Source organism: Leptonychotes weddellii, chromosome 2, assembly GCF_054177405.1.
Source record: "Leptonychotes weddellii isolate Sample4059 chromosome 2, ASM5417740v2, whole genome shotgun sequence".
Classification (NCBI taxonomy): Eukaryota; Metazoa; Chordata; class Mammalia; order Carnivora; family Phocidae; genus Leptonychotes; species Leptonychotes weddellii.
The window spans coordinates 11,514,571-11,538,687 of record NC_138370.1 but is presented as its reverse complement, the minus strand read 5'-3'; the positions used below and the strand labels follow the sequence as shown (position 1 = coordinate 11,538,687).

The following is a 24,117-nucleotide window of genomic DNA, read 5'->3' as shown; positions in this document are numbered from 1 at the left end:
TCTTTGAAGGTGTTATTCATAGAGATGAATCATTTTGGCAACTGGGAATGTTCCTGCTAATCATTTACTGCTTTCAAGTGTGTAAGATCACCTATTATATTGAAACTAAAGCCTTGTTGCGTATTTATTGAGAATGGACAACATTAGATTAGACTAAAAAATTGCTGGTTCTTTGAAAGCTTGAGAGGAGAGAGATGTGGGACACATCATCTCCTTTGTAATCGGAGACCTCGGTGCCTCTACGGAGCCTTTTCCAAAAGCCAGCCACATTCTTCATGCTTTCCTCACCAGGGCAGAAACAGAGGGTGGCAATCTCGTGTTTGGGGAGATTCACGTAAAATACGGCCCCCCAAGTGTGCTCTGGCTTGGGTGCCCCACGCTCTGTGGTAGATGGCTGATGCCTGCTGTCAGCCCCAGCTGCCTCGGGGCTCTGAGGAGCGGCCACGGGGTTGCTGCAGGTCAAGGTCGGGGGAAGCTCCTGGGACCGCTGCGCCACCACCAGAGCACAAGGCCGGGATGGGCTCACCTTGGAGACCCCTTCTTTTACTCGCGTGATAAAAATACGCCGTCTTTTTCTATCAGCAATACATATTGCCCAACCCAGAACCATTCCCAGCCAACGGCTGGCTTGGGAAGTTCTGATGATGGATTTGGTATTTGCTCGGTACATGGCTCGAGTAAACTCTTGTTTGCACCAATCAGGGAAACTGAACAGTAAACAACACTGAAATTAAGTATGAGGCAATATGCATCTTTGTTTAAAAAAAGAAAAAAACAACAAACCCACTGAACTTTTTTCCACCCACAAACACAGGAAAAGTGCAGAAACCAAAGTTAATCTATGTGATGTATTTGCATACTTTTACAGACGAGACAATTAAAACAGAAACATATTCAGAATTTAACCTGATTAAATATTTAGTTCAGTCCTGAGCTTTTGATATTTAATACAATATAAAGTAATAGCAAAAAAAAAAGATTTTAAATTTGATTTGCATGCTACAGATTCAGCTAAACTTTGTTCATTTGGCTAGCAATATTTTTTTTTTGTACCTGTAACTTAGATTCTGATATACAAAATTATAATAACATACTGATAATTCAAACTTGAGAACTAAATATTACATTCTTTTTACCCTGTGCAGAATAAATTCTACCTTTAAAAAATAGTATTTATAATATTAAAATTTGTATTGTTCATATGGTTTTGTGATCAAGTTATTAAGATGTTTTGTCACTGTGAATCATTTGGGTTAGTACAAATATGACAGAATTGTTAAAAGCTGCCTATAAATACATAACACTATTGCTGATTTTTAAAGTGTGGAAAAGGATTATATTAAAATAAGTTCGTTTCTCATGTTAGAAATGAGGAAATTTTGTAAAATAAAACCCAACGTGTCTTGGTCACAACTGTTAACTACCAGCCTGAGACAGATTTTATTCTTTTATACTTGTCTGAAACTTTTTGTATTACAAAAAGTTAACAGCGAATCTGATGAAGATTTATAAAGGTGTAGATATTCCAATATAGCCTCTTCTATGTCAAACATTTAAAATGGCCAGAACCGAACTATATATTAAACAGAACATAAATAAGACCGTAAATAAATAAATGAAGAAAATAAAATCGTACGGCACAACTACACATAATTCTATAAACATTTTCACGGTCGAACTAAGAAGCTGAAAACAGCTGACCTTCATTTAGCTCTACATTAAATAAACCTCTGTCTTTCACATTTGACCTTGACAAGGATGAATGGTATTCTTTCTAGTTCTCCTTAGTCATCTGATAGAATGAACCGCGCGGCCTTGAAGGACTGTGTGCAGTCAATTCACAAGGCTGGGTTTTGTTCAAAGTCGTGTCACATCCAGCTATAGCTTCAGAGACATTTAGATATAAGTGGTGGGACAACTGAGGAAAAAATAATTAAAGTTCCAGGCTCAGAAATTGCTTAATTTGAATTTCGATGCTGATAAAATGAACTTTGCAAAATAGGGATAATTACTTTCAAAAAACTAAAAATCCTTGCTGGGGATTCTATCTTAGAAATAGAACTTACCCTTTTTTTTTTTTTTTTAAGGGGTCTATTCCTTGAAGGTGATTTTTGCATTTCTAAAAAAAAAATGATTTCACTACAGAAGATGGCTAACCAAAAATCGCCTCTTCCACTGTAACTGACTGAATGATAAGTAGGATTTAAATTGCATAATACTCTTCATTTTAAAAGCCTTTATGCCGGCAGAGCTACACGGTGGATCTCTTTCTTTTAAGCTGTGCCCGGCTGGGGACGCAGAGGACACTTGAGTCCATTCCTCTCTCTTCATTTAGTTCATCTAGAATTGTTTTCTGAGACAAATGCCTTGGCCCATACTTCAAATTGATAATCTCCCCAGGCACACTCTTCTCTTGGCCTCCTTACCACAGATTACAGAGGGGAAGCCCCTCAACATGAGAGCTGCAAATAATCTCTAGTGAATGTGAGAAATCTGTTTAATAAAGTTTTTTTAAAAAAAATTTTTTGGCCACTTGGATCCAGTCAAGATTCCTGTGTCCCCAAAGAAGCGCTCATGCGTTTCCCTCCACGGGGCTGTCTGTCCTCAGAGGGCCGGCTGCCCCGGGCTTGTCCTGCGCACCACGCTCAGACCTCGGACAGAACCTCCCCGGGACGCGTCTGCAAATCCCGGTCGTGCTCGCTGAGGAGCTGACTCGAGTGTGGTTAGGGTACCTGGCTTTCTCCTCCGCCCCCCACCCCCCGCCTTAATGTGACAGATCACAAGGTCTTCACTGTAGCCGGGAGCACTGCTCCTCTGTGTTCTGAGATCTCACTCAGCATCTGGTTTTCTTTAGACTAAAAGAAAAGGACAAAAAGGAACTTGTTTTAAGGAAGCAAGTGCTCCAACAGAGGTCACCGGGTGAGCGCACAACACCTGTTCCGGGTGGACTTGGAGCTGGACTCACATTTGCCTTCAAACGCTAAGAGCTGCCCCCTGGTACAAAGATAGCAAGCTGGCCCGTTGCCATCCTCACAGTCTGCCCGTGAGACAATGAAGGAAAAGCCAAGATCGCCGTCTGCTAAACCGAGTTATTTCTCAACAGTTGGTTCAACAGGATACACACCAGGCGTTGCCCCGATTCCATTTGTACAAAACACAGCCTCCTGGCAATTCGTTTGTACTGGACGACATTTGTGTACCAGATTATTCCATTTGGGTTATCTGACTTTTTTTTTTTTCTTTTTTTAAACATACAAGAATTACATTCAAGGTACTTTACAAATTAACATGTTGAAAATCTGATGTGAAATAAAAGCTCTTTAAGAGTTGACAGTTACGTTACAAAAAGAACCCCCCTCCCCAAAACAAAACAAAACAAAACAAAACAAAAGTTCAGTCTTGTACCCTCCCTAAGAAGTGAACAGGTGACAGAATAATTTCTTTGGGGGGTGTAATCACACATCATCAGCCGGCAGGGACGGGATGCTTATCTTCGCTCTGGTAAAGTAGGCAATCTTCTCCCTAGAGGCAGGGGTGAGAAATAAACCGGCTTGAATATAATGTTGAAAATACTCTGTGCCCATTAAAAGGAGTCCCAGGAGCAGCGTAGCGTCTGCAAGCCTGCGCAGGAGGTCTTTTCCTCAGGCAGAACTCCATGAAATCAAGACCGTCTTTCCCCTTTACGGGAGGATATAAAGCATATAAAGGAGCACGGCAGCTCCGGCCTCTGGTGAATTGCCCCCTTCCTGGATTTCCAGCATCAGACAGTTTTTAAACCCCCAGGGGGTCAGTTACGAGTGCTTCTAAATGAGGCAGGAGAGGATGCAAGAAGTCCGAAGTCCCAGGGAACTTCTCAGGGACCTTGTAGAAAAGTACATGGTACCGGGAAAATTCTTGAAAATCGATACCATGCTCAGGGAAGGGACACTTGCTGAGTGGTCCCATGAGTCCCAATGAAGGGGAAGGAAGGAACGTGCCTGTAGTAAAGGCAGATCTGTCCCCAATCCCGAAGCAGGGATAAGGAGAAACAACCCGAAAGGGAGACGCTGAGAAATACCGGGCAGAACGGTTTTCAGAGCTTAGGAGAGTATTTAAAAAATAATAATAAGGTTTTAAGATTGTAGAGTTACCGAAGACAGGAGCAATATATTCACTTTTGTGCAAAATCTTCACATCACACATAGTACCCCATCCACACATATTTACTGAGGTGTGTTCTGTTATGCAGGGCACGCCGGTAGCGATAAAGAAGAACAGAGAAAAAAGAAAAGCACCAGCCTTCCTTTGAGAAAATAAGAGTCTATGTAGATGGTGGAGGAAGTGTGGGGTCAAGAAGCAAGTGCAGAGGTGGAAAAGCTCTAGACTAAGGAAAGGAGAGAGAAGAAAGGGAGAGGCCCAGAACTGTGGGCCCTGGCACAAGAGTTCTCTTTGTGGTTTGCATCCTTACAGGCAAGGGAGCGAGCTCGAGACGTCACTGAAGGCCAGCAGGAGAACCCAAGGGAACGCGCGCCGCTAGCGGGTTTCTTCGGCTCACGCCGGGGCTGTCACATCCCTGAATCAGTGGCCACTTTTGACTCCTGATTTTGAACTTCCCTTGACAAATCAGAGGACCAGGGAACACGGGGCCCCCGTTTCCACGTGGAACAAGCAGGCAGGGTGTGTGTGTGTGTGTGTGTGTGTGTCCAGTGCTGGGGGCAGACGGAACACCCCGCTCTCCCACCCAGGCCGGCGGCAGTGACAGGGCGCCCCAGACGCCCCAGGACCCCGGGGAGTATCCCCTACCCAGCACAGCACCGGCGCCTAGGAAGGGCCCAAGGAACAACAAAAAGCCCAGAAGCTCTATGCCTTTCTGTGTTTTCTCAGTGAGATGTGCCATCCGCTTCTCAGGGTGGGGGGCACCCCAAGTTCCTGGGAACCGGGCTTGACGCGGGAGAGGGCCGCTTCCGGGGGAGCCTGTAACCTCAGGAAAGAGCAAACGAAGCTCACACGGTAGGAGAGGATTTGGGGTCTCGTAGGCTAACGCGGACTTGCAGCATAACTCAGACGGCGCGGGGACAAGCCCAAAGTGTCGCGGGCGGGGCGGATTACCTGAAGGACTGCACCTGCCGAGGCACCTTGCGGCTCTGCTCCCGGAGCCGGCACACGTCCTTGGAGACCTGCCGCATCAGTTTCTCTGCATTCAAACCTTGCTTCTGCTCTTCTTTTGACTGTTCAGCCTGGCAAAGGAAATAAAACCCCCAAACCCCACAGAACACTAATTAGAAAGCTCCGGAGACGTGCTGTAAGGCTTGGGAGCCTGGGCCCTGAGCCTGGGGTGGGGCGGGGGGGAAGGGGGCGGCATCGTGCGCAGCGGGTGTGCGCGCGCTCTCACCAGCAGGGGGCGCAGTCGCTGATTGTCTCGTGTGTGTGTGTGTGTGTGTGTGTGTGTGTGTCCGTCCTCTCACCAGCAGGGGGCGCAGTCACTGATTGTCACAAGTATTAAAAGATCTTACTAGGTAGGTAATATGTGATCATTTTATTACGTCTGGGAAACCCAAGAACCAGCAGGGGGCGCAGTCACTGACTGTCACAAGTATTAAAAGATCTTACTAGGTAGGTAATATGTGATCATTTTATTACGTCTGGGAAACCCAAGAACCCGCAAAAAAGAAATGAAAAACTACTTACAGCACTGTGACCAAGAAATATCTCCTAACATTTCAACCTCTTATTCATTTTTTCAAACTTTTTTTCTATCTAAGCCATTTTAAAAGCTGTTTACTGAAGTAGAATTTACATACCAGGTTAGCTTCTTTTACTTAGTAATATGCATTTAAGATTCTTCCATGTGTTTCCGTGGCTTGATTGCTCATTTCTTTTTAGAGCTGAATAATATTCCATTATTTACACATACCAAAGTACAAGTACCATCACTCTCTAAAGGATATCTTGGCTGCTCCTAAGTTTTGGCAATTATAAGGAAAGATGCCATAACATTGATGTCCATAACTTTTCCACTCCTTTGGGTAAATACCAACAAGTGTGACTCCTGGATCATTTGCCAACAGCATGTTTATTTACTTTTGTAAGAAAATGTTAACCTGCATCTTACACTTACACAATATTATATGTCAATTACATCTCAATAAAGCTGGGGGGAAAAAGAATTGAAAAAAAAAGTCAAACTGTGTACAAAGTGGCTGTACTATTTTGCATTCCCACCAGCAACGAACAAGAGCGTATCAGCCAGCATTTCATGCCGTCAGTGAAGAGTCAGCGTTTGAGAGTTTGGCCATTCTTTTTTTTTTAAAGATTTTACTTATTTATTTGACAGAGAGAGACACAGCGAGAGAGGGAACACAAGCAGGGGGAGTGAGAGAGGGAGAAGCAGGCTTCCCGCCGAGCAGGGAGCCCAATATGGGGCTCGATCCCAGGACCCTGGGATCATGACCCGAGCTGAAGGCAGACGCTTAACGACTGAGCCACCCAGGCGCCCCGAGAGTTTGGCCATTCTAACAGGCGTGTAGTGGTAGCTCACTCTTGTTTTAATTTGCAGTTCCCTAATGACATGATGTGCAGCACCTTTTCATATGCTTATTTACCATCTGTATATCTTTTTTGGTGAGGTGTCTGTTTAGGTCTTTGGTCTACTTTTCAATTGGGTTGTTCATTGTCTTATTGTTGAGTTTTAAGAGTTCTTTGTATATTTTGGATAACAGTCCTTATCAACAGTCCTTTACGGTTTTGTATTTAGGCCTACAATCAGTTTTTAGTTAATTTTTGCTAAGTGTATAAAGTCTGTGTCTAAATTTTTTTTTTTTTTTTGCATGTGGATGTCCAGTTGTTCCATTTGTTGAAAAGACTCTCGTTTCATTGTACTGCTTTCACTCCTCTGTCAAAAGTCAGTTGACTCTCTCTATATTTACATGGGTCTGTTTCTGGGCTGTCTCTGATGTTCCATTCATCTGCTTGTCTATTCTTTTATCAATACCCCACTGTGTTGATTACTGTTGCTGAACAGTAAGCCCTGATGTTGGGTAGGGTCAGTCCTCCAACTCTGTCTCCTTCAATATTGTGTTGGCTATCATCTGTCTTTTGTGTCTCCGTATAAACTTCAGAACCAGTTTGTCTATGTCCACAAAATAATTTGCTGGGAGTTTTGATTGGGATTACATTAAATCTATAGGTCAATTTGGGAAGAACTAACATTTTTTTTTTTTTTTAAAGTAGGTTCTATGCCCAGTGGGGAGCTTGAACTCACGATCCTGAGATCAAGACCTGAGCTGAGATCAAGAGTTGGATGCTTAACCAACCGAGCCACCCGGGAGCCTGGAAAGAACCAAAATCTTGACAATATTAAGTCTTCCTATCCATGAACATGGACTATCTCTCCATTTATTTAGTTCTTTGATTTTATCCATCAGGTTTTGTATTTTTCCTCATTTAGATCTTATACATATTTTGTTACATAACTATTTCATTTTGGGGGGGGTGCTAATTATATGGTGTTTTTAATTTCAAATTCCACTTGGTCCTATAGAATATAGAAAAGCAACTGACTCTGTATGTTAACCTTGTATCCTGCAACCTTGCTATTGATTTCCTGTTTTCAATGTCATTGATTTCTACTCTAATTTTTACTTCCTTTCTTCTGATTGCTTTGGATTTAATTTACTCTTCGTTTTCTAGTTTCCTAAGGCAGAAGCTTAGGTTATTGACTTCTTTTCCAGTATATACATTCACTATTATAAATCTCCCTCTAAGCACTGCTTTTGCTGCATCCCACAAAGTTTGATAAGTTGTTCAAAGACATTTAGTTCAAAATGTGTTTTCTCTTGAGATTCCTTTTTCTGACCCATGTGTTATTTAAAAATGTGTGGTAAGGTCTCCAAGAACTTTGGGCTTTTCCAGCTATCTTTCTGCCATTGATTTCTAGTTTTATTCCATTGTGATCTGAGAGTAGACACTAATGATTTGTATTCCTTTGTATTTTTAAGTTGTATTTTATGGCACAAAACGTGGTCTCTCTTGGTGAATGTTCCATGTGACCTTGAGGAGAATGTGAATTCTGCTGTTGTTGGATGAAGTAGTCTATGGATGTCAGTTATATCTAGTTAATTAACAGTGTGGTTGAATTCAACTATGTCCTTGCTGATTTTCTGCCTTTGGGATCTGTTCATTTCTGACAAAGGGGTGTTGAAGCTTCCAACTAAGAGAGGATCTACCTATTTCTCCTTGCAGATATATCAGTTTTTGCCTCACATATTTTGATGCTGTGTTGTTAGATGCATACACATTAAGGGTTGTTATCTCTTCTTGGAGAACTGACTCCTTTATCATTATGTAACGTCCTTCTTTATACTGGACTTTTATGCTCAGCTGTCTGCTCTGTCTCAGATTAATATAGCTACTCCCACTTTGTTTTGATTAGTGTTAACATGGTATATCTCTCTATCCCTTAACTTTTAGTCTATATGTGTTTTATACGTAAAATCGGTTTCTTGTAGACAACATATAGTCAGGTCCTGCCATTTATTCAACTCTGACAGTCTCTTTGAATTGGCAAATTCAAATCATTAATGTTTAAAGTGATTATCGAGGGGCACCTGACTGGCTCAGTCAGTAGAGCATGGGACTCTTAATCTTGGGGTTGTGAATTGGAGCTTCATGTTGGGTGCAGAGATTACTTAAAAATAAAGTCTTGAAAAAATAAAGTGATTATTGATATAGCTGGAATGATATCTACCGTATTTATTATTGCTTTCTTGTCATTGCTCTTGTTCTTTGTTTTTGCCTTCTACTCTTTTGCTGCCTTTTGTGGTTTTAATTGAGCATCCTATATTACCATTTTCTCTCCTTTCTTAGCATGTCAATTATACTTTTTAAGACATTTTTAAGTGGTTGTCCAATATTTTGCAATACGCAAAACACCACAGTACTTTACGGGTAGTGCAAGTACCATATAATAATAAAATATTCCTAATATCTCCCTGTTGTCCCTTGTATCATTGCTGTCATTCATTTCACTTACACACAAGCATATATATATGTCAAATACATTGTTGCTGTCATTATTCTGAACTGTCATATTAGATTAAGAATAAGAAAAATAAAAGTTTTAACTTTACTAATTCCTTCTTCAATGCTCTTCCTTTATGTATGTTGATCCTAGTTTCTGGCCTATACTATTTTCCTACTCTCTGAAGAGCTTCTGTTAACATTTCTTGCTAGGCAGGTCTACTGACAACAATTTTTCTCAACTTTCATTTGTCTAAGAAAGTACTTCTCTTTCAGTTCTGAAGGATAATTTTGTAGGGTATAGAATTCTCAGTTGGTGGTTTGTTTTTCCTCTCAACACCTTAAATATTTTCACTCCACTCTCCTTGCTTGCATGGCTTTGGAGAAGTCAGATGTAATTCTTATCTTTGCTCCTGTAGAAGTTACTCTGGCCTCTTTCAAGATTTTTCCTGTATCTTTGATTTTCTGCTTTGAATGTGATATGCCTAGGTAGAGGGTTTTTTGATTTGTTTGTTCTGCATTTATCCTGCATGTTCTCTGGGCTTCCTGGATCTGTAGTTTCATGTCTGACACTAATTTGGACAACTTCTCAATCATTATGCTTTAAATATTTCTTCTGTTTTTCTTTCTTGTGCTGGTGTTCCCATTATGTGTAAGTCACACCTTTTGTAGTTGTCCCACAGTTCTCAGATATTCTGTTCCTTTTTTACCCCCCTCAGTCTTTTTTCTCTTTGAGTTTCAGTTTTGAAAGTTTCTATTGACATTTCCTCAAGTTCAGAGATTCTTTCTTCATCCATATCTAGTCTGATAACAAGCCCATCGAAGGTATTCTTCATTTCTTTTAGTGTTTTCGATGTCTAGTATTTTTTTTAATTCTTTCTTAGAATTTCCTTTTTCTTTCAGCTTATATTCATCATCTATTCTTGCATGTTGTCTACTTTTCCCATCAGAGCCCTTAGTGCATTAATCATAGTTGTTTTAAATTCCTGGTCTCCTAATTCCAATATCCCTGCCATGTCTAAGTCTGGTTCTGATGTTTTTTTCTGTCTCTTCTTTCAGTATGCCTGGTGATTTTATGTTGAAGGCCAAACAGACATAATGTACCGGGTGAATGGAACTCTGTAAGTAGGTCTTTAGTAATGAAGTGGAGGTGTGGGGGACAGGAAGTCTTTTATAGTCTTATGATTAAGTCCAGTCTTTGGAGGAGCCTGTGCCCCCAACTGAGAACTTCACAATTGCTTCTCAGTCCCCCTGCATCCCTTAGGTGACACAGGGTGGCTGGAGTGGGTATTTATCTTCCCCCAAGTTGGTTAGGCTCTCATAAAACTTTTCTAAGTTAGACTCTTGTAAAACAGTTGCTCCTGAGGGCAGCTCTTGTTATCAGAATGCTCTGTTGTATTTCAACATTTTCCTCTCTCTGGTGGAAGCACAGATTTTCTTTTCTGATATTCACTAAGAGTAGGGCTCCTAGATGGGAATTCACAAAAGTGTAGGGGCTTCCCATGGCCGGTCCCCTGGAGTTTTTAACTCTTAGGCTTGTCTACATGGAGCCTCCAGGATTCATCAATTATAGTCTAGGTTCTCTTACCCTGGTACTGGTTCCCTTAGAGTCTCTGCTCTGGTGAGTTGTCATTTTCTGTGCTGCCTGTCTCTCCAATTCTGGGGGCAATGTTTTGACCCATGACCTCATTTTCCTGACAGATCTATGAAGAGTTATTGATTTTTCAGTTTGTTCATTTTCTTTCCTTGTTGTTAGGGCAAAGTAGTGATTTCCTTATAGGCCAGTCCAGGAAATGGAAGTCCATAACTTTTTAATAGTTTGATAAGATCCTTTAATAGCTAGAGCATAATTATTTAATTAACCTTCTGGAATCACATATTTATTTCCATGCTGCAATGTTCACTGAAGTGGGAGTTAGCAATTTAAGCATCTAGATAAATGTACATTTGGTTACATTAGATTTACAGGAGATAAAAGCAGGCATGTCCTTCTTTTTTTTGAAAACTATCCACAATATGAGTATATCTGCATGCATCTATAGCTACATCTGTATCCATATAGAATTCTGCATTTGTATTACCCCACTAGAGAAAATAATCACAATTTTGTTTAATTTGACTTAGAGCTTAAGAACACATCATCTAAAAGGACAATTCCTTAGCTACATAAGTGAACTGTGAAATAGGAAATGAGGCTTAGGTATAAATGTGCTACTTGTTACTCCTCGCCCCTTCATATTTGGAAATTATGTGACTTATCCATTATGTAGAAGCTGACCTCCACAAAGGCATTGACTCCCACCTGCATGTAAAGCAAAGAGGCTGTCTGGTTGTTAATTTAGGGTTTTGGCTCACGGTTCACCTTGGGGTCTGAGCTGTTTACATGGGTCCATACACTTCAGAAGGGCAGGGACTGTATCTGGGTTTTTTTTGTTGTTGTTGTTTTGGTTTGGGTTTTTTTGGCATCTGTTTAACATAATTTATAGAGGTCCAAGTGCACAATAAAGATTTTTAAGCCAGTGGTTTGTTTTTGAAAACTGCCTCTATTTGCAGAAGCTGCTTGTGATGTTGTGTTATAAAATGAATTATATTAAGTCAAATGGCTGGAGACTTCACATTACATACATACTTAATGAAGGGAAATGTCATCTAGAAGCAGTCTTGTCAATACAGACTTAAAAACAGTAGTTATCCTCACCTGACAGAAACAGAAATCTAATTCAAGTTACTTTGAGTTTGGAGAAAGAGTGAGATCTTATAACTATGTGAATTGGCTTTTTGGCCTGTGTTTGGGAAGCTGCTTTAAGAAAATGAATTCTAAACAGAATTTTTGGTGGTGAAACAGGGTAGCTTCCCTCCTAATCCTCCCCAGGGTGTTGGGGAAACCGAGCCCACCAAGCACGCTCTAGGAAGCTCCCTCGTGCTGGAGGTGACCACATTGCTGCTCTTCTCCAACAGAAACCACCATTCCTTTTATCCTTGACAAGATGCAACGTGAGTTGGTTTACTCAAACCTGTGTCTCGGGCTCTCTCTGGCACATTTACCAAGTACCAGCCATTTTCACAATGAGACCTGTGGGCAGCACAGGAACTAGAGATTCTTCTCAAGGCACCCTTACCCTGCCTCCCTTTCGGAAGTGGCTTGAGGGTGGGGCCTTGTCTGCCCTCCTCGGTGCCAGACTCCCCAGCGCCTCCACACGCCTGCACACAGTGGGGGTGCAGAGGACACAGGCTGAAGGAACGAGTGTCAGTCTATGGGAAAAACAGGCTTTTAGATGATGACTTTTAAGATTAATGTGCTTCAGTAACTCTCAAAAGATTTAGAACAGCCTTGGGTTTTTTCCAGTGATGACGGACTACCACAAAAGCTCTCCAGAAGGGCAGAAAATAAAGACTGACGGATTTAGATTCAGATTCGAGCAAACACCTGCACTTCTCTCACTTGAAAGGTGTTCAAAAGACAAATGATAGAGTCAACAAACCCATTTGTAACTCAAATAACAAATAGGTGTAGAAAGAGGTCTTTCAAGGAGAAAAATAGGACGTAACAGAAAAAAAAGGGCACTGGGTATGAGCAGGTGTCTCACAGAATAAACACAAATGGCAAATAAACATTTCTCATCAGTGACACCATTCTCACCCCCAGACTGTGAACATTTAAGGGACTGAGAGTCCGAGGGACAGCAGGGTGTATGTCCCAATGCCTGAGCCTCTGCAGGTCAGAGGGCTGTGCTACAACTGCCCAGGAGGAAGCCTCTGGAGTCACATGTGGCCCCCCAAAGTGGGGGGGGGAGGTTCTGGGTATTGGGGGGAAGGGAGTTAGGGGCCAGGGAGACTCAGTTCATGTGGGAGGCACCCCGCCCCGAGCACTGGTCAGCCTCTCTCCCCATGGCCTCCCAAGGGCTGTGCTCCAATAACACAATATGAAACATAGCGCTGCTTAGCGGGGGCCACTGGTCATGGTGGTGGCAGCTGGGGCTGTAAAGGATATGGTTGGGAAAATTTAGAATGTCGGTGTTTGTTGGTAGCTTAGGGCAAAATCTTACAAGACAGAGATCAATTCAGGCCAGAAGTCAGCATTGGCACAAAGAGAGGGAAGAAAAAACAGCTTTGCTAAGGGTGGTCGCCTGCAGCCTACAATCTAAATTGACTGGACAGTCCCATCATTGAGATCCTTCTGGACTTGAAAAAGCCAAGTCTTTCTGTTATAAACTTTGGAAGGAGAAAAGACTGGTGCTGGCAAAAGGGGGATTATAAGGATCTTGTCTTCCCATATGCACCCACTGCTTCAGACTCTGTCAAGGCCAGGAAAGGAAAGAACAAAGTTTTAGCCTTATAAGACTTGACAGACGAGACCTTTGCCTGTGGTTAACCGGTTTGCAGCCAAACTGACAGGACCAGCCACTCTACTACTAGGCATTTATGCTTTGGAAACACTACTGAATCCTGAACGGTGTCCCAAAATGTACAGGAATGCTTATTTCCACATTGTCCAATAACTGAAAATATGGGAAATTGTCATTAGAATAAATACATAATTATGATGTATCTACACAGGTGAATGCCTTAAAAATAATGAATTACAGCAGCATTTACTAAAATGGACAGCTATTTTTCATAGAAGAACATAGAATTAGGTGGGGGGAGAAAATCAAGTTTTGCGACAATTTGTCTTCATGACCCTATTTTTGTGTAACCCTTCCAAATAACACTAACACACATACATGGCATAAGAAGGAACCGGAAGGACAAATGCCAAGGGGAATGGGACTTCAACGAGGCATAGCTACTTTTTGCTTTCTATAGTTCTGTATTATTTGGCTTTGAACAATAAGCATATGGTAATTTTTTAGCTAAAGAAAATCTTTTTAAATTTTAAAATATTCTCAAAGCGCAAGTGTACTTACTCCCTGTAAATCTGAAGGTAAAAATGCTGTGGCCCTTTTTGGAAAGATGAGATTTTTAAAAATTTACTTATCCAGCAAGTACTTACGAAGCATCAAGCATACTCACACCACTTTATGGAAAGCTAAATATCCTGCAAAAGGGCACTCCTAGTACTTTGCTAACCATAATCCCCTGCAGTTAACTTCTGATTTTTTTCACCACAAAGGATCCTTTTCCAGATATTTTTTACTGCCCCACTTTCCTCTGCCGGTTTTGAAAGATTCTGTTTAGAAAGGCGGCCTTTATTTGCTAAGTAATAATTCTCTCTTGATTATTTTGCAATTGGTGAGATAGTTTAGCTGTCACTCGGAGATTCCAAATTGATGTCATTCGAATTCAAAGGGGACAAATGGGATCTTTCAGTTACTTTGTGAAGTCTTGCCTTTAGAAAACAGATACTTTTTCATTAGGTCCCAGAGAAGGAACCACTGACTTCGTAAACAGAAACAAATGACTTCTCCCGTGATGAGGTCTATCAGATTGGTAAGCTGGTACGTAGACAAACGCATTGCTGCTATCCTAATTCTTGGCAACACGGAACATGAATAAATCAATCTTAACATAGCCATCTGCTTATTGACTTAAGCAACGGACAGGTCGGAAAAGGCCAGAGAGAGAAGGTACGTGCTGGGTATACTTGGGTAAGAAAATCTGGGCCAGTTTCTCCGGGGTTTATTTTATCAGATGAGAATTACAACAGGCTCCCCGGGCCTTGTCCCACCTTCGGTCACCTTCCACAGGAATGGAGCTGCGGGGGTCTGTTTTACCCGCTGCGGAAGAACACTGGTAAAATGGTCCCTCTAAATAAGGCTGATGGCTACTGCCTTTCCAGCGTGTTTGTGGGCACTGCAAAATCACTTTGAAATCTGTTTCTTCTGGGCAAAATAAGACTGACCATGAAACATCTTCCTCTCCCCCCTGAATAAGCGCATACTTCACTGAAAACTATATTTGTTTATGTGTTTGTATCTGTACCCACACATCTGTATCTCTCTCTCAAAATCTGGGTGACCAAATACATCATGAAATTTTTGTCAGCTGTTAATAAGAGTAGCCGACTTTCAGGCAGTTAAATCTCCATGCTGAATACTTCATTGTAATCAGTAAGAATTATTTTGTTGAATGAGGTGTATTAGTATCTTTGACACATGGTTTTCTTAGCAGATTCTAGCTTTAAAAAATGTTAACATCTGTATTATTTTAAGCTTTAAAAAAAGGCTAGCATCACAGAACTTTGGCATTTTGACAGGGAAACACTCTGAGGAAGAAAAAGAAATTTCTGCTTTGTAAGCAACATGAGGCTCCTTTGGAAAAATACCAACCCTTCCTCAGCACCCCTCCCCTCTCCTCACCCAACAAGTCATGATAAGCTGCCTGATTCACAGGCTCGGAAGCCACTTTTTATGCCCCAGACTCCAGAAGAGTACGATTAACCTTTAGTTTATGCCATGGGCGCCTGACCTGCAGAAAGGTCCAGTGATTTACTTACAGCCACGTTGAGAAGCCTAACAGAGTAAGGAACACGATCCAGTCCGAATTTATGGTCCTACGTTTCTTGCTCGGCTTCCTGAGGGGTTGTGTGATACACGAAGCCACTGACTCTGATTCCGTTTTTATTCTGAGCTACAAAACAGACCTTCCGCCACAGAGGAGGAAGGTTATGGAGTGCGACCCTGAGACCTGACAGCCTTCCTGACAAGGGAGGCAAATCCAGGGCCTGCTGCTGTATTTTTTATGGCAATTGGCAGGCTCTTTGCTCACCGTCAGGCATTTTATGACTGGGCTGCTGAAAATCCCACAAATCCCCACTACTTCAGGGAAATGGTGGGACTCAAAGGGCAGCGTGTGTGTGCGCGTGTGTACAAAGAAGTGGATGTGGAAATGAGGAGCAAGCAGGAGAGAGAAGTCCATAGTGGTTACCAACGTTTGTGGCCATAATGAAAGGCACACCACTGAAATCGTCTGTATTTTCGCAGATGAGTCTGTTCCAAACTTTGGTGGTGAGAAAGCCAAGTATGCAGCTCAAGTCGTCTCTATATAGAGTTGGTAAGCGTAAAGAGAAAAAACCAGCTGTCCTTGGGAATCAGATGGTTTTACGATGGTTTGCATGCACTTGGCTTTGAGAGCTCCATCCTCCCTGTTGCTTGAGACGACAGCCGTCCTTGGCAGAAGGAAGAAAAGATGCAGGGACGGCGGGCTTAGCGCAGCTCCTACAGTTCGTACGAGCGCTGCTCTCGTGGCCTGTGGAAGACCCAGCCGCAGACGCCTTTAGATGGAAAAGCCTCAGGGAACCCCATCTCACCTTGGACTGCAGAATTCTCGAAGCACAGCCTGTGCCCTAACGGTATGGCTCCTGGGCCCCACAGCCTTCCAGTTCCACACATCTCCCCACATCTTCACTTATACAGAAAGCATGTTAGATCTGATTCAGACAGATTACAGATTTTGCAACTGCAAGGGATCTCGGGGGTCATCTGATCCAATCCTCTTATTTTGTAGATTAAATATGTAAAATCCTATTTGAGCACGGGAAAAATAGAAGCCCCACATAGGCACATTTTTATGGCATTTTTAAAGGCTGATTTGTCTTTAGTTTGTCAGACGAGGAAGGAAGGAGCTATGACAGGAAGGAAGGAGAACGGCAGTGAGAAAGCAGACCTGGTAAAGAGAATGTAGCGCCCATCCCGCCGCGCTCCCGGGCCAACGGGACTTTGCTGGTACAGTCAGTCACTCTCTTCCTTCACACTTAGACCCTCAGCTGAGACCTCCAACGTCTACCAAAGACTTTTTCACCAGATACCAGCAGGCTGGGTAGAGAGCTCAGCCCTGTATCGCGCACACAAATTTAGCATTTTGTTTATATGTGCATCAACTCTAACAAAGGAGTTTGTACTGAGCTGTTAATAGCGTCCCCATCTGCCGTTCACGCTAACGATCTAGGAAACTGATAGCAATGGTATGGAAACTTGAATAAAATCATGAAGACAACCACCTCAGCTCTTAATCCCCTTAATTATTTAGACACATCTTCATGTTCATTCCAAGTACTCCATCAATGCTGGAATTTTCTTGATGAGAACTGGAAAACGAGATTCTCACCCTGAATCAGACACCCCTGACATGTGAGCCCAGACCCTCTTCTTTCCTGCTGCCCTTGTGGTCATCAGCTCCCTGTGGGGCCTGGGGGACTCCATGGAGGCACCCCCAGGGTCTCCCCTCGTGTCCCTTCTCTGAGCCTCCCGCCCCTGCCGGAGACTCTCCCGTTGAAGCCACATGTGCCGCGGGATGGCCTGGCACCCACACGTGCCCCTGCCACAGCGATTCTTTCCTCCTTCTGCCAGAGGAGGCCTGTGAGATGCGGTGTGCAGGGCTCCCGGGGGCCGCCCCATGGCGAGCAAGCAGCACCCAGGGGCCATGTCCTTCCCCCCCACCTCGCCTCTGCTCTGCTCGAGGCTGCACCCCCTTAGTGACGCAGGGGGACAGGAGTGTTTAGCCCACGCTCTGCACAATCGCAAGCAGACCCTCCTTCAGTTCTTCTTCTCCCTCAGTATCTTGCAGTGCAAACTGATTACGAAACCAACTAAGTGCCAGTTCGTCAGATATACAGATCAGAAAACCTCTATTAAGATATAATTAAATTTCGAAGTATAATCATCAATGCAACTTCTGTAAGGATGATTATAATCATCAGTAGTTTATTATGGGGCCAGAATCATGCGTAAGTGGGTACAATTTAATGACTAAACAACTGCAAATTAAGATAAAAACAGACCACTATTTTACAGAAAAGAATTCTCAAGTGTCACTCTTCCTGAGACACTTTCCAAAACCGCAACAAGACCTGCCTATGTCCCACGTTGGGCAACACTCCAAAGATCCCGGATCTTTGCAGTTGTGCTACAAACAGCAAACGCCCAGGCTCTCTGAAGTATTTCCGGGGAGCTGCAAGGCCAAGTGCCCTGCTCCTGCCTTGGCTCTGGATGAGTGTCGCTACGGTGGTGGGAGGAGGCCCGCTCCGCGAGCAAAATGCATCCAGTGTGGCGTGCAAGGTAACTCGGCTGGCGAGGCCAACTGCACGTGGCTTTGTGCAGAAGCGTGGTGGGTTGTGCTGAGGTTTGAAGCACGAAAATCCTCACACACCCTCAGCAGCACTTTCAAGGAGACACTGGTTCTGGGGTAGGCCCGGGAAATGAGAGCACCCGTCAGGATGAGAGCCGGCACCCACTTCTCAGATGGCGACTTAAAACGGGGACAAACTGCCAATAATTAGGAGATGAGAGGGGAAAATACCACCCACGACACACAAACGGTTGCCTGACACAGCTGTTAACAGTTTTCAAAGAGGTCACAACCTCGGATTATGCCTGGAAAACCTGCCTGATAGTCCCATGATTATTCCCGCCAGTAAGAACAGTAGGATGGGCTCATACGATCGCCGTAGCCTGGGAAGTGTTAACAGGCCACTCTCTCCGTGTCACTGCCATTACTTCCCTGGATGGTGACCGTGACCGTTACGTGGGATGCTGGGATCAGAACCCTCTGTCAGAACTGCTGAGGCTCAGGCATGAAGCGGTGTCTTCCCCAAGCCCCTAGGTTTGACCTGATAATATCCCTGGACCCCGGGATTTCAGGGATACTTGGTCCCAGGACCAACCAAGGCACAGCCTGGACCATGATGCCCACCCCACGGCCGTGCCTAACCTTGAGGGCAGTGCCTTGGTCCCAGGGCCATGCCTAACTTCAGGTGGCCAAGCTATCCTGGGGCCACCAACCGTTTCTCACCACTCTATGCTGCATTTATCCATCCACCAGCAAGTCAAGAGGCAACTGTGTATTCTAGTGGTGGGTAAGGGGCGAGCAAAACTCAAAACAGGATAAAAATCATGGCTGGCAAGCAAGTTCAGCAGGCTTTAATGAGGCAGATTTCTGCCAAGGCAGGATGGAATATCCACCATAAGGTGCCGTAACACAGAAGCAGCAAGACGGTGGCCTTGTCGCTCCCTTGGGGCGTTTACATGGGAGTTTGCCCGCTAGGCCAAAGGCACCCAGGAGAGCAAAGACTTGCGTTAAAGAGGTGTTTCTCCTTTACAGGGAACAGTTCTGCTCAAGTTCCCCAGGACCACCCTCCCAGAATTTTCTGCAGCTGAGAACAGATACACATTCTTGACTGGCTCATTAAAGGACAAATCCTTAAAATGAACACGTGTGCCTCAAACATCAACTTTTACTTGAGCGCAGGTTTGTAGAGACTCAACAATGCATCTAAGTGAGCCCTGAAGATCTCCTGGGTTGCAGGGTTCTATACCCCTCCGTTTTCATCTACTTGCACTAAGGATTTCTTTAATGAAGAAGGAAAACAAGAGTCACCCTAAAAACCTGCAAACCTTGAGTCATCTATTAACACCAGCAGAAGTCTCAGAGTTCTATACAATGAAAGACTAAAACCAACCCACCTAGGAAATGGTGCATTTATGATACTTTGATCTCAGAAAGGATGCTTCAACCCTGTTTCTTTCAATCAGGATCAGACAGCTTGGATCCTGCCCAAGCTCCCCACGTTGTATTTTGTGGCAAGTGGACCGGCCGATGTCGCACACACATCTCTACCACAAGTTTCCCAAAGAAGCCTCCTCTTCAGAAACCTTTGGTGGCTCCCCATCACAGCATTCAAGACTCTCAACAATTCTGCCCCAATCGACCTTATCTTCAAGTACGGAGGACACAGAATAGATGTCAAGAGATACAAAAATCAAAACACGAAAAGATGCACCCCACATTTCTTACTATGAGTTTTTGACTTTTATTTTTGATATTTAAGTCCTTAATCTATTTGGAGTTGATTTTTGTAGGTAAAGTAGGCATCCAATGCCATCTTTTCCTGACCTTTTCCCCAGCTTCACTGACTCAACAGTCCGTCCTCCTGCCACAGGCTGACCTGCTACTTCCCCACCCAGCAACGCTCTACACGCATGTGCATCTGTCTCTGGCCCTGATTTCATGCCATTGGTTGGTCTCTTGATTCTCCCACTGCATCCTTACTATCTACCAACTTTACCGGCTTAACAACCCCTGATTGTTAAGTCCCCAGTGGGACTTGCCCTGCAAGAAATCAGGGGTTGTTAAGCCCCACTCTTTTTCTTCTCCAGAAGTGTCTTGGCTATTCTTCTTCTTCCATTAATCGCACCAATTTCCAGGAAGATCCGTGTAGGCATTCAGCTTGGAATGACGTCGAATCTGTGGGACACTTCAAGGAGACTCGACTATTTCCACAATAGTAATTCTTCCTCTGGGTCAGGGTGGCAAACTATGGACTGCATCTGTTTTGGTAAAGTTTTCTGAGGACACAGCCCAGCGAAATATTTATGTATGTCCCTTCTATGGTGGCTCTTGTGTTACATGGCAGAGTGGAGAGGTTAGTGAATGAGAACCCTCTGGCCAAAAAATTTCTTCTTGGGCCTGTCCTGGAAAAAGTTTGCTGACCTCTGCTCTATACGAATGTAGCACATACTTCTCCATGAATTTAGGTTTTTTTTTACTCTCCTCATAAGGTTATTTAAAGTTTTCCCTGTAACATAATACAAATTTTTGTTGAATTTATTCCTTCATACTTGATATTCTTTGATACTGTGGTAAAAAATATCTTCATAATTAAATTTTCCAGTTGTTTCTGGTTGGTGTATAATAGCAATGCAATGGACTTTTGTAAATGATTCTTCCATTTGCACATCTTGTTAAACTCTCTTATTCTTTGTAGGAACTTGAGGATTTTTAATGTACGCAATATGGTATCTGCCAGGGATGACAGCTTTATCTCCTCCCTTCCCGTCTCTCTGCTTCTACTTTTTTCTTGCCTTACATCAGTTAGAAGTTCTAATACAATGTCGAGCAGAAGAGCGTTGAATGCCTGTGTGTGATTTTAAAGAACAATTCCAATGTTTGTCTATTTAGGACCGCATTTGCTTTTGGTTATTCTCTACCAAGTTAAAGATGTCATCTCTTCTTAACTTACCAAGAATTTTAAACATGAATGAATATGGACGTTTATCAATATTTTTCCTGCATTTGTTGAGTTGATCAAAGCGTTTTCCTCCTTAATCTGTTGAGGGGACTCATTGTACTAATGATTTTTCTAATGATAAAAAATCCTTGCGCAATTCAACATAGTCAAAATGTAGTATCTTTTACATACATTGTTGGATTGTATTTACTTACATTTTATTTAGGATTTTTGCATCTACACTTATGGATGAAACTGGCCTGTGATTTTTCCTTTTGGTAATATCTTTGTCTAGTTTTGGTATTAGGTAAGTTGGTCACAGAGAATGAGTTGTGAAGTGTTCTCTCTTTTTCTGGTGTTTGGAAGAGTTTATATAAAATTGAGATAATCTTTGAAAGTTTGGTGGAATTTACCTACAGAACATCTAGACCTATGTTTTCATTTGGATAGATTTTTAATCACTGCTTTCATTTCTTTAAGAGGTATAGGATTTTCAATTGTTTCTCCCCCTTCATCCATTCTAATATGTTCCATTTTCCAAGATATTTGTCCAAATTACGGGCTTATGTCTTTGATATTATTCACTTATCTTTTACATTTTAAAGTTATCTGTAATTCTATCCCTCTTTAGTTTTATAATTTTCTGTATGTGTATCTTCTCTTCATTGATCTTGCCAGAGCTTTGTCTATTTTTGTTTATTTTAGTTTTTTTTCAAATAACTAACTTTTTGCTTTACTGAGCCTCTCTCTACACACTGGAGATTAGATAGCCGTCAAAACAAACTACACTAACAAGCAGTTCACGGATGAATTTATCAGTATGATATAAGGTAAAAAAAAAAAAAAAGAGTCCCAAAAGATTTTATAATTACTGATATCCAAGGATCTGGAATTTCAGATTATGACAAATCAAAAACAAACAAACAATAAAAAAACCCAAAGATGCAGTGTTCTGTTTAAATCTGTAGTTGTAGGGGCGCCTGGGTGGCTCAGATGGTTAAGTGTCTGCCTTCGGCTCAGGTCATGATACCAGGGTCCTGGGATCGAGCCCTGCATCGGGCTCCCTGCTCCACGGGGAGCCTGCTTCTCCCTCTTCCTCTGCCTCGCCCCTGCTCATGCTCTCTCTCTCTCTCTGTATCTCTGTGTCTCAAATGAATAAATAAAATCTTGAAGAAAAAAATAAATCTGTAGTTGTAAAACTCTAATGCAGCTTTGAAAGCCTTGGACCCATAGGGGTCAAAAGATTGTGATGCTTCTCCATGATATTAAAGTTCATCAATGTCAACCAAGAGTTTGAAATGATTGTTGATGATGAATTCAAAGACTCAAGAGAATAAAAGCAATGGTTATTATCAAGGTGACAAATGTAAGAGTTGGTGATTTCAGCTTTTAATGCGATTTTCCATTGTCAGAGACGGCCACGCTGTGGCACTGCTTTCCTGGGGGCTCATATCTATGGACCCTTCACTGTCGAGAGCTACCCTGGACATTGACTACTGCAGGTTCCTGCACCTGCTGGCCCCTCAACCCACTGTGGATGAAATCCCACTGCCCGCCCTCAAGACCACTTTGCTACTTCCTCCATGAAACGTTTGCTGATCTCACTAGAAAGTGATTTCTCTTGAGGACCTGGTCTATCTGGCTCATCTCCTTTGCCAATCCATAAGCTCTTAGAGGGCACGACAGTGTCTAATTATCCTGGTAGTCTCTATAGGACCAAACATAAGACCTACGATTCAACTCTCCACTGAACAGAGATACTTACTGATGTTCTACGGTATGCCAAGGTTTCTCTCTATCAGGTGGGACATAATACAGATAAGTGATATGTTTTGTTGCTAAACTTTCTCTAAAAATTATTGGGATCAGTCTGATCCCTAAAATTCATTCATTAAGTTTCTGAGTTCCATCCAGGATTAGTAGTGCTGGTCAATTAAATGACTCAGTTTCGCTATATACCACACACTAGTGACCAAACAATAACTCCGGGCCAAAAAGGGAAGTTTATATTATGGACGAGATTTTCTATTAGTTTTTTTTTTTTTTTAAAGATTTTATTTATTTGAGAGAGAGAGAGTGCACATGAGACGGGGGAGGGTCAGAGGGAGAAGCAGACTCCCCGCCGAGCAGGGAGCCCGATGCGGGACTCGATCGCGGGACTCGATCCCGGGACTCCGGGATCATGACCTGAGCCGAAGGCAGTCACTTAACCAACTGAGCCACCCAGGCGCCCAAGATTTTCTATTAGTTTAAGGAAGTTTATAATCTATTTCAGATTTCCATCCAAAATGCTTGAAAGAGAATAATGTTTTGGCATTTGTAATATTTCAACTATGTGGAAAATTCTATTTGTATATTACATATGGATGTGGATACTCTCCTATACCCAAATATGAATTCTAAACTTCAGAGAATAAACCAACTGAATGAATGAAATGCAGGTTCCAGAAAATTTTGGTTGTAGGTAGGTGGCAGAACAATAGAAATAGTCCCTTAAAATTACGCTAGTTTTTTTTTAAGATTTAAAGAAAATTTTATTTTATTGTGAGTGAGCACAGAAGCAGAAGGAAAGAGAGAAGCAGACTCCCGACTGAGCAGGGACCCTGATGCAGGACTCAATCCCAGGACCCCAAGATCATGACCTGAGCTGAAGGCAGATGCTTAACCAACTGAGCCACCCAGGCACGCCCCAAATACCCTAGTTTTTAATCAGTGATTTTACCTTATTTTGTATAGTAACCTGTATGGTGAAAGACAGGAAATAATGTCAATATGTGGAGTGTGATCTTTTTTGAAGGAAAGAAAGAATGTGAAAATTTAGAAGCATTAAAATGAACAATGCATTTACAACTGAGGTGGTTCATGAATCTCAAAGAGCTACTCAGAAAATTCAAATGAAATTTGTCATTTATATTAAAAGTTATATTGTATTTATTTGCCAAGTCTCGTGTTGAGACGGAGACAACTGCTGAGCAGAAACAGGCCACCACCCTCCCTGGCAACTGTGCTCCTTGCTGGCAGTCAGGTGGCCAGTGGGGTGGGGGTGACGTGGTGGGGGGACCTCCTATCTGTACCCTGGTGGGTGGCAGTAACCACTCTCTTAGCAATAGCCTAGGTTAAAAAAAGTCCTATGACAATGGGAAAAAAGTGTTCTGAGTTCCAGCAAAAGGACCTGA

The 24,117-nt window shown here is 42.7% G+C and overlaps 1 protein-coding gene across 1 annotated transcript in view; it reads right to left on the bottom strand.

Moving 5' to 3' along the window:
- Positions 1-735: 735 nt before the first annotated feature.
- WWC2 (WW and C2 domain containing 2) overlaps positions 736-24,117 on the bottom strand; it is a 206,318-nt gene continuing 182,936 nt past the window's right edge. The window contains exons 22-23 of the mRNA XM_081807339.1: positions 5,089-5,216; positions 736-3,522 (exon numbers count right to left, since the gene is read on the bottom strand). Of these exons, the coding sequence (XP_081663465.1) occupies positions 3,456-3,522; positions 5,089-5,216 (195 nt within the window). The 3' untranslated portion in view covers positions 736-3,455. The remainder of the gene's footprint in view (positions 3,523-5,088; positions 5,217-24,117) is intronic.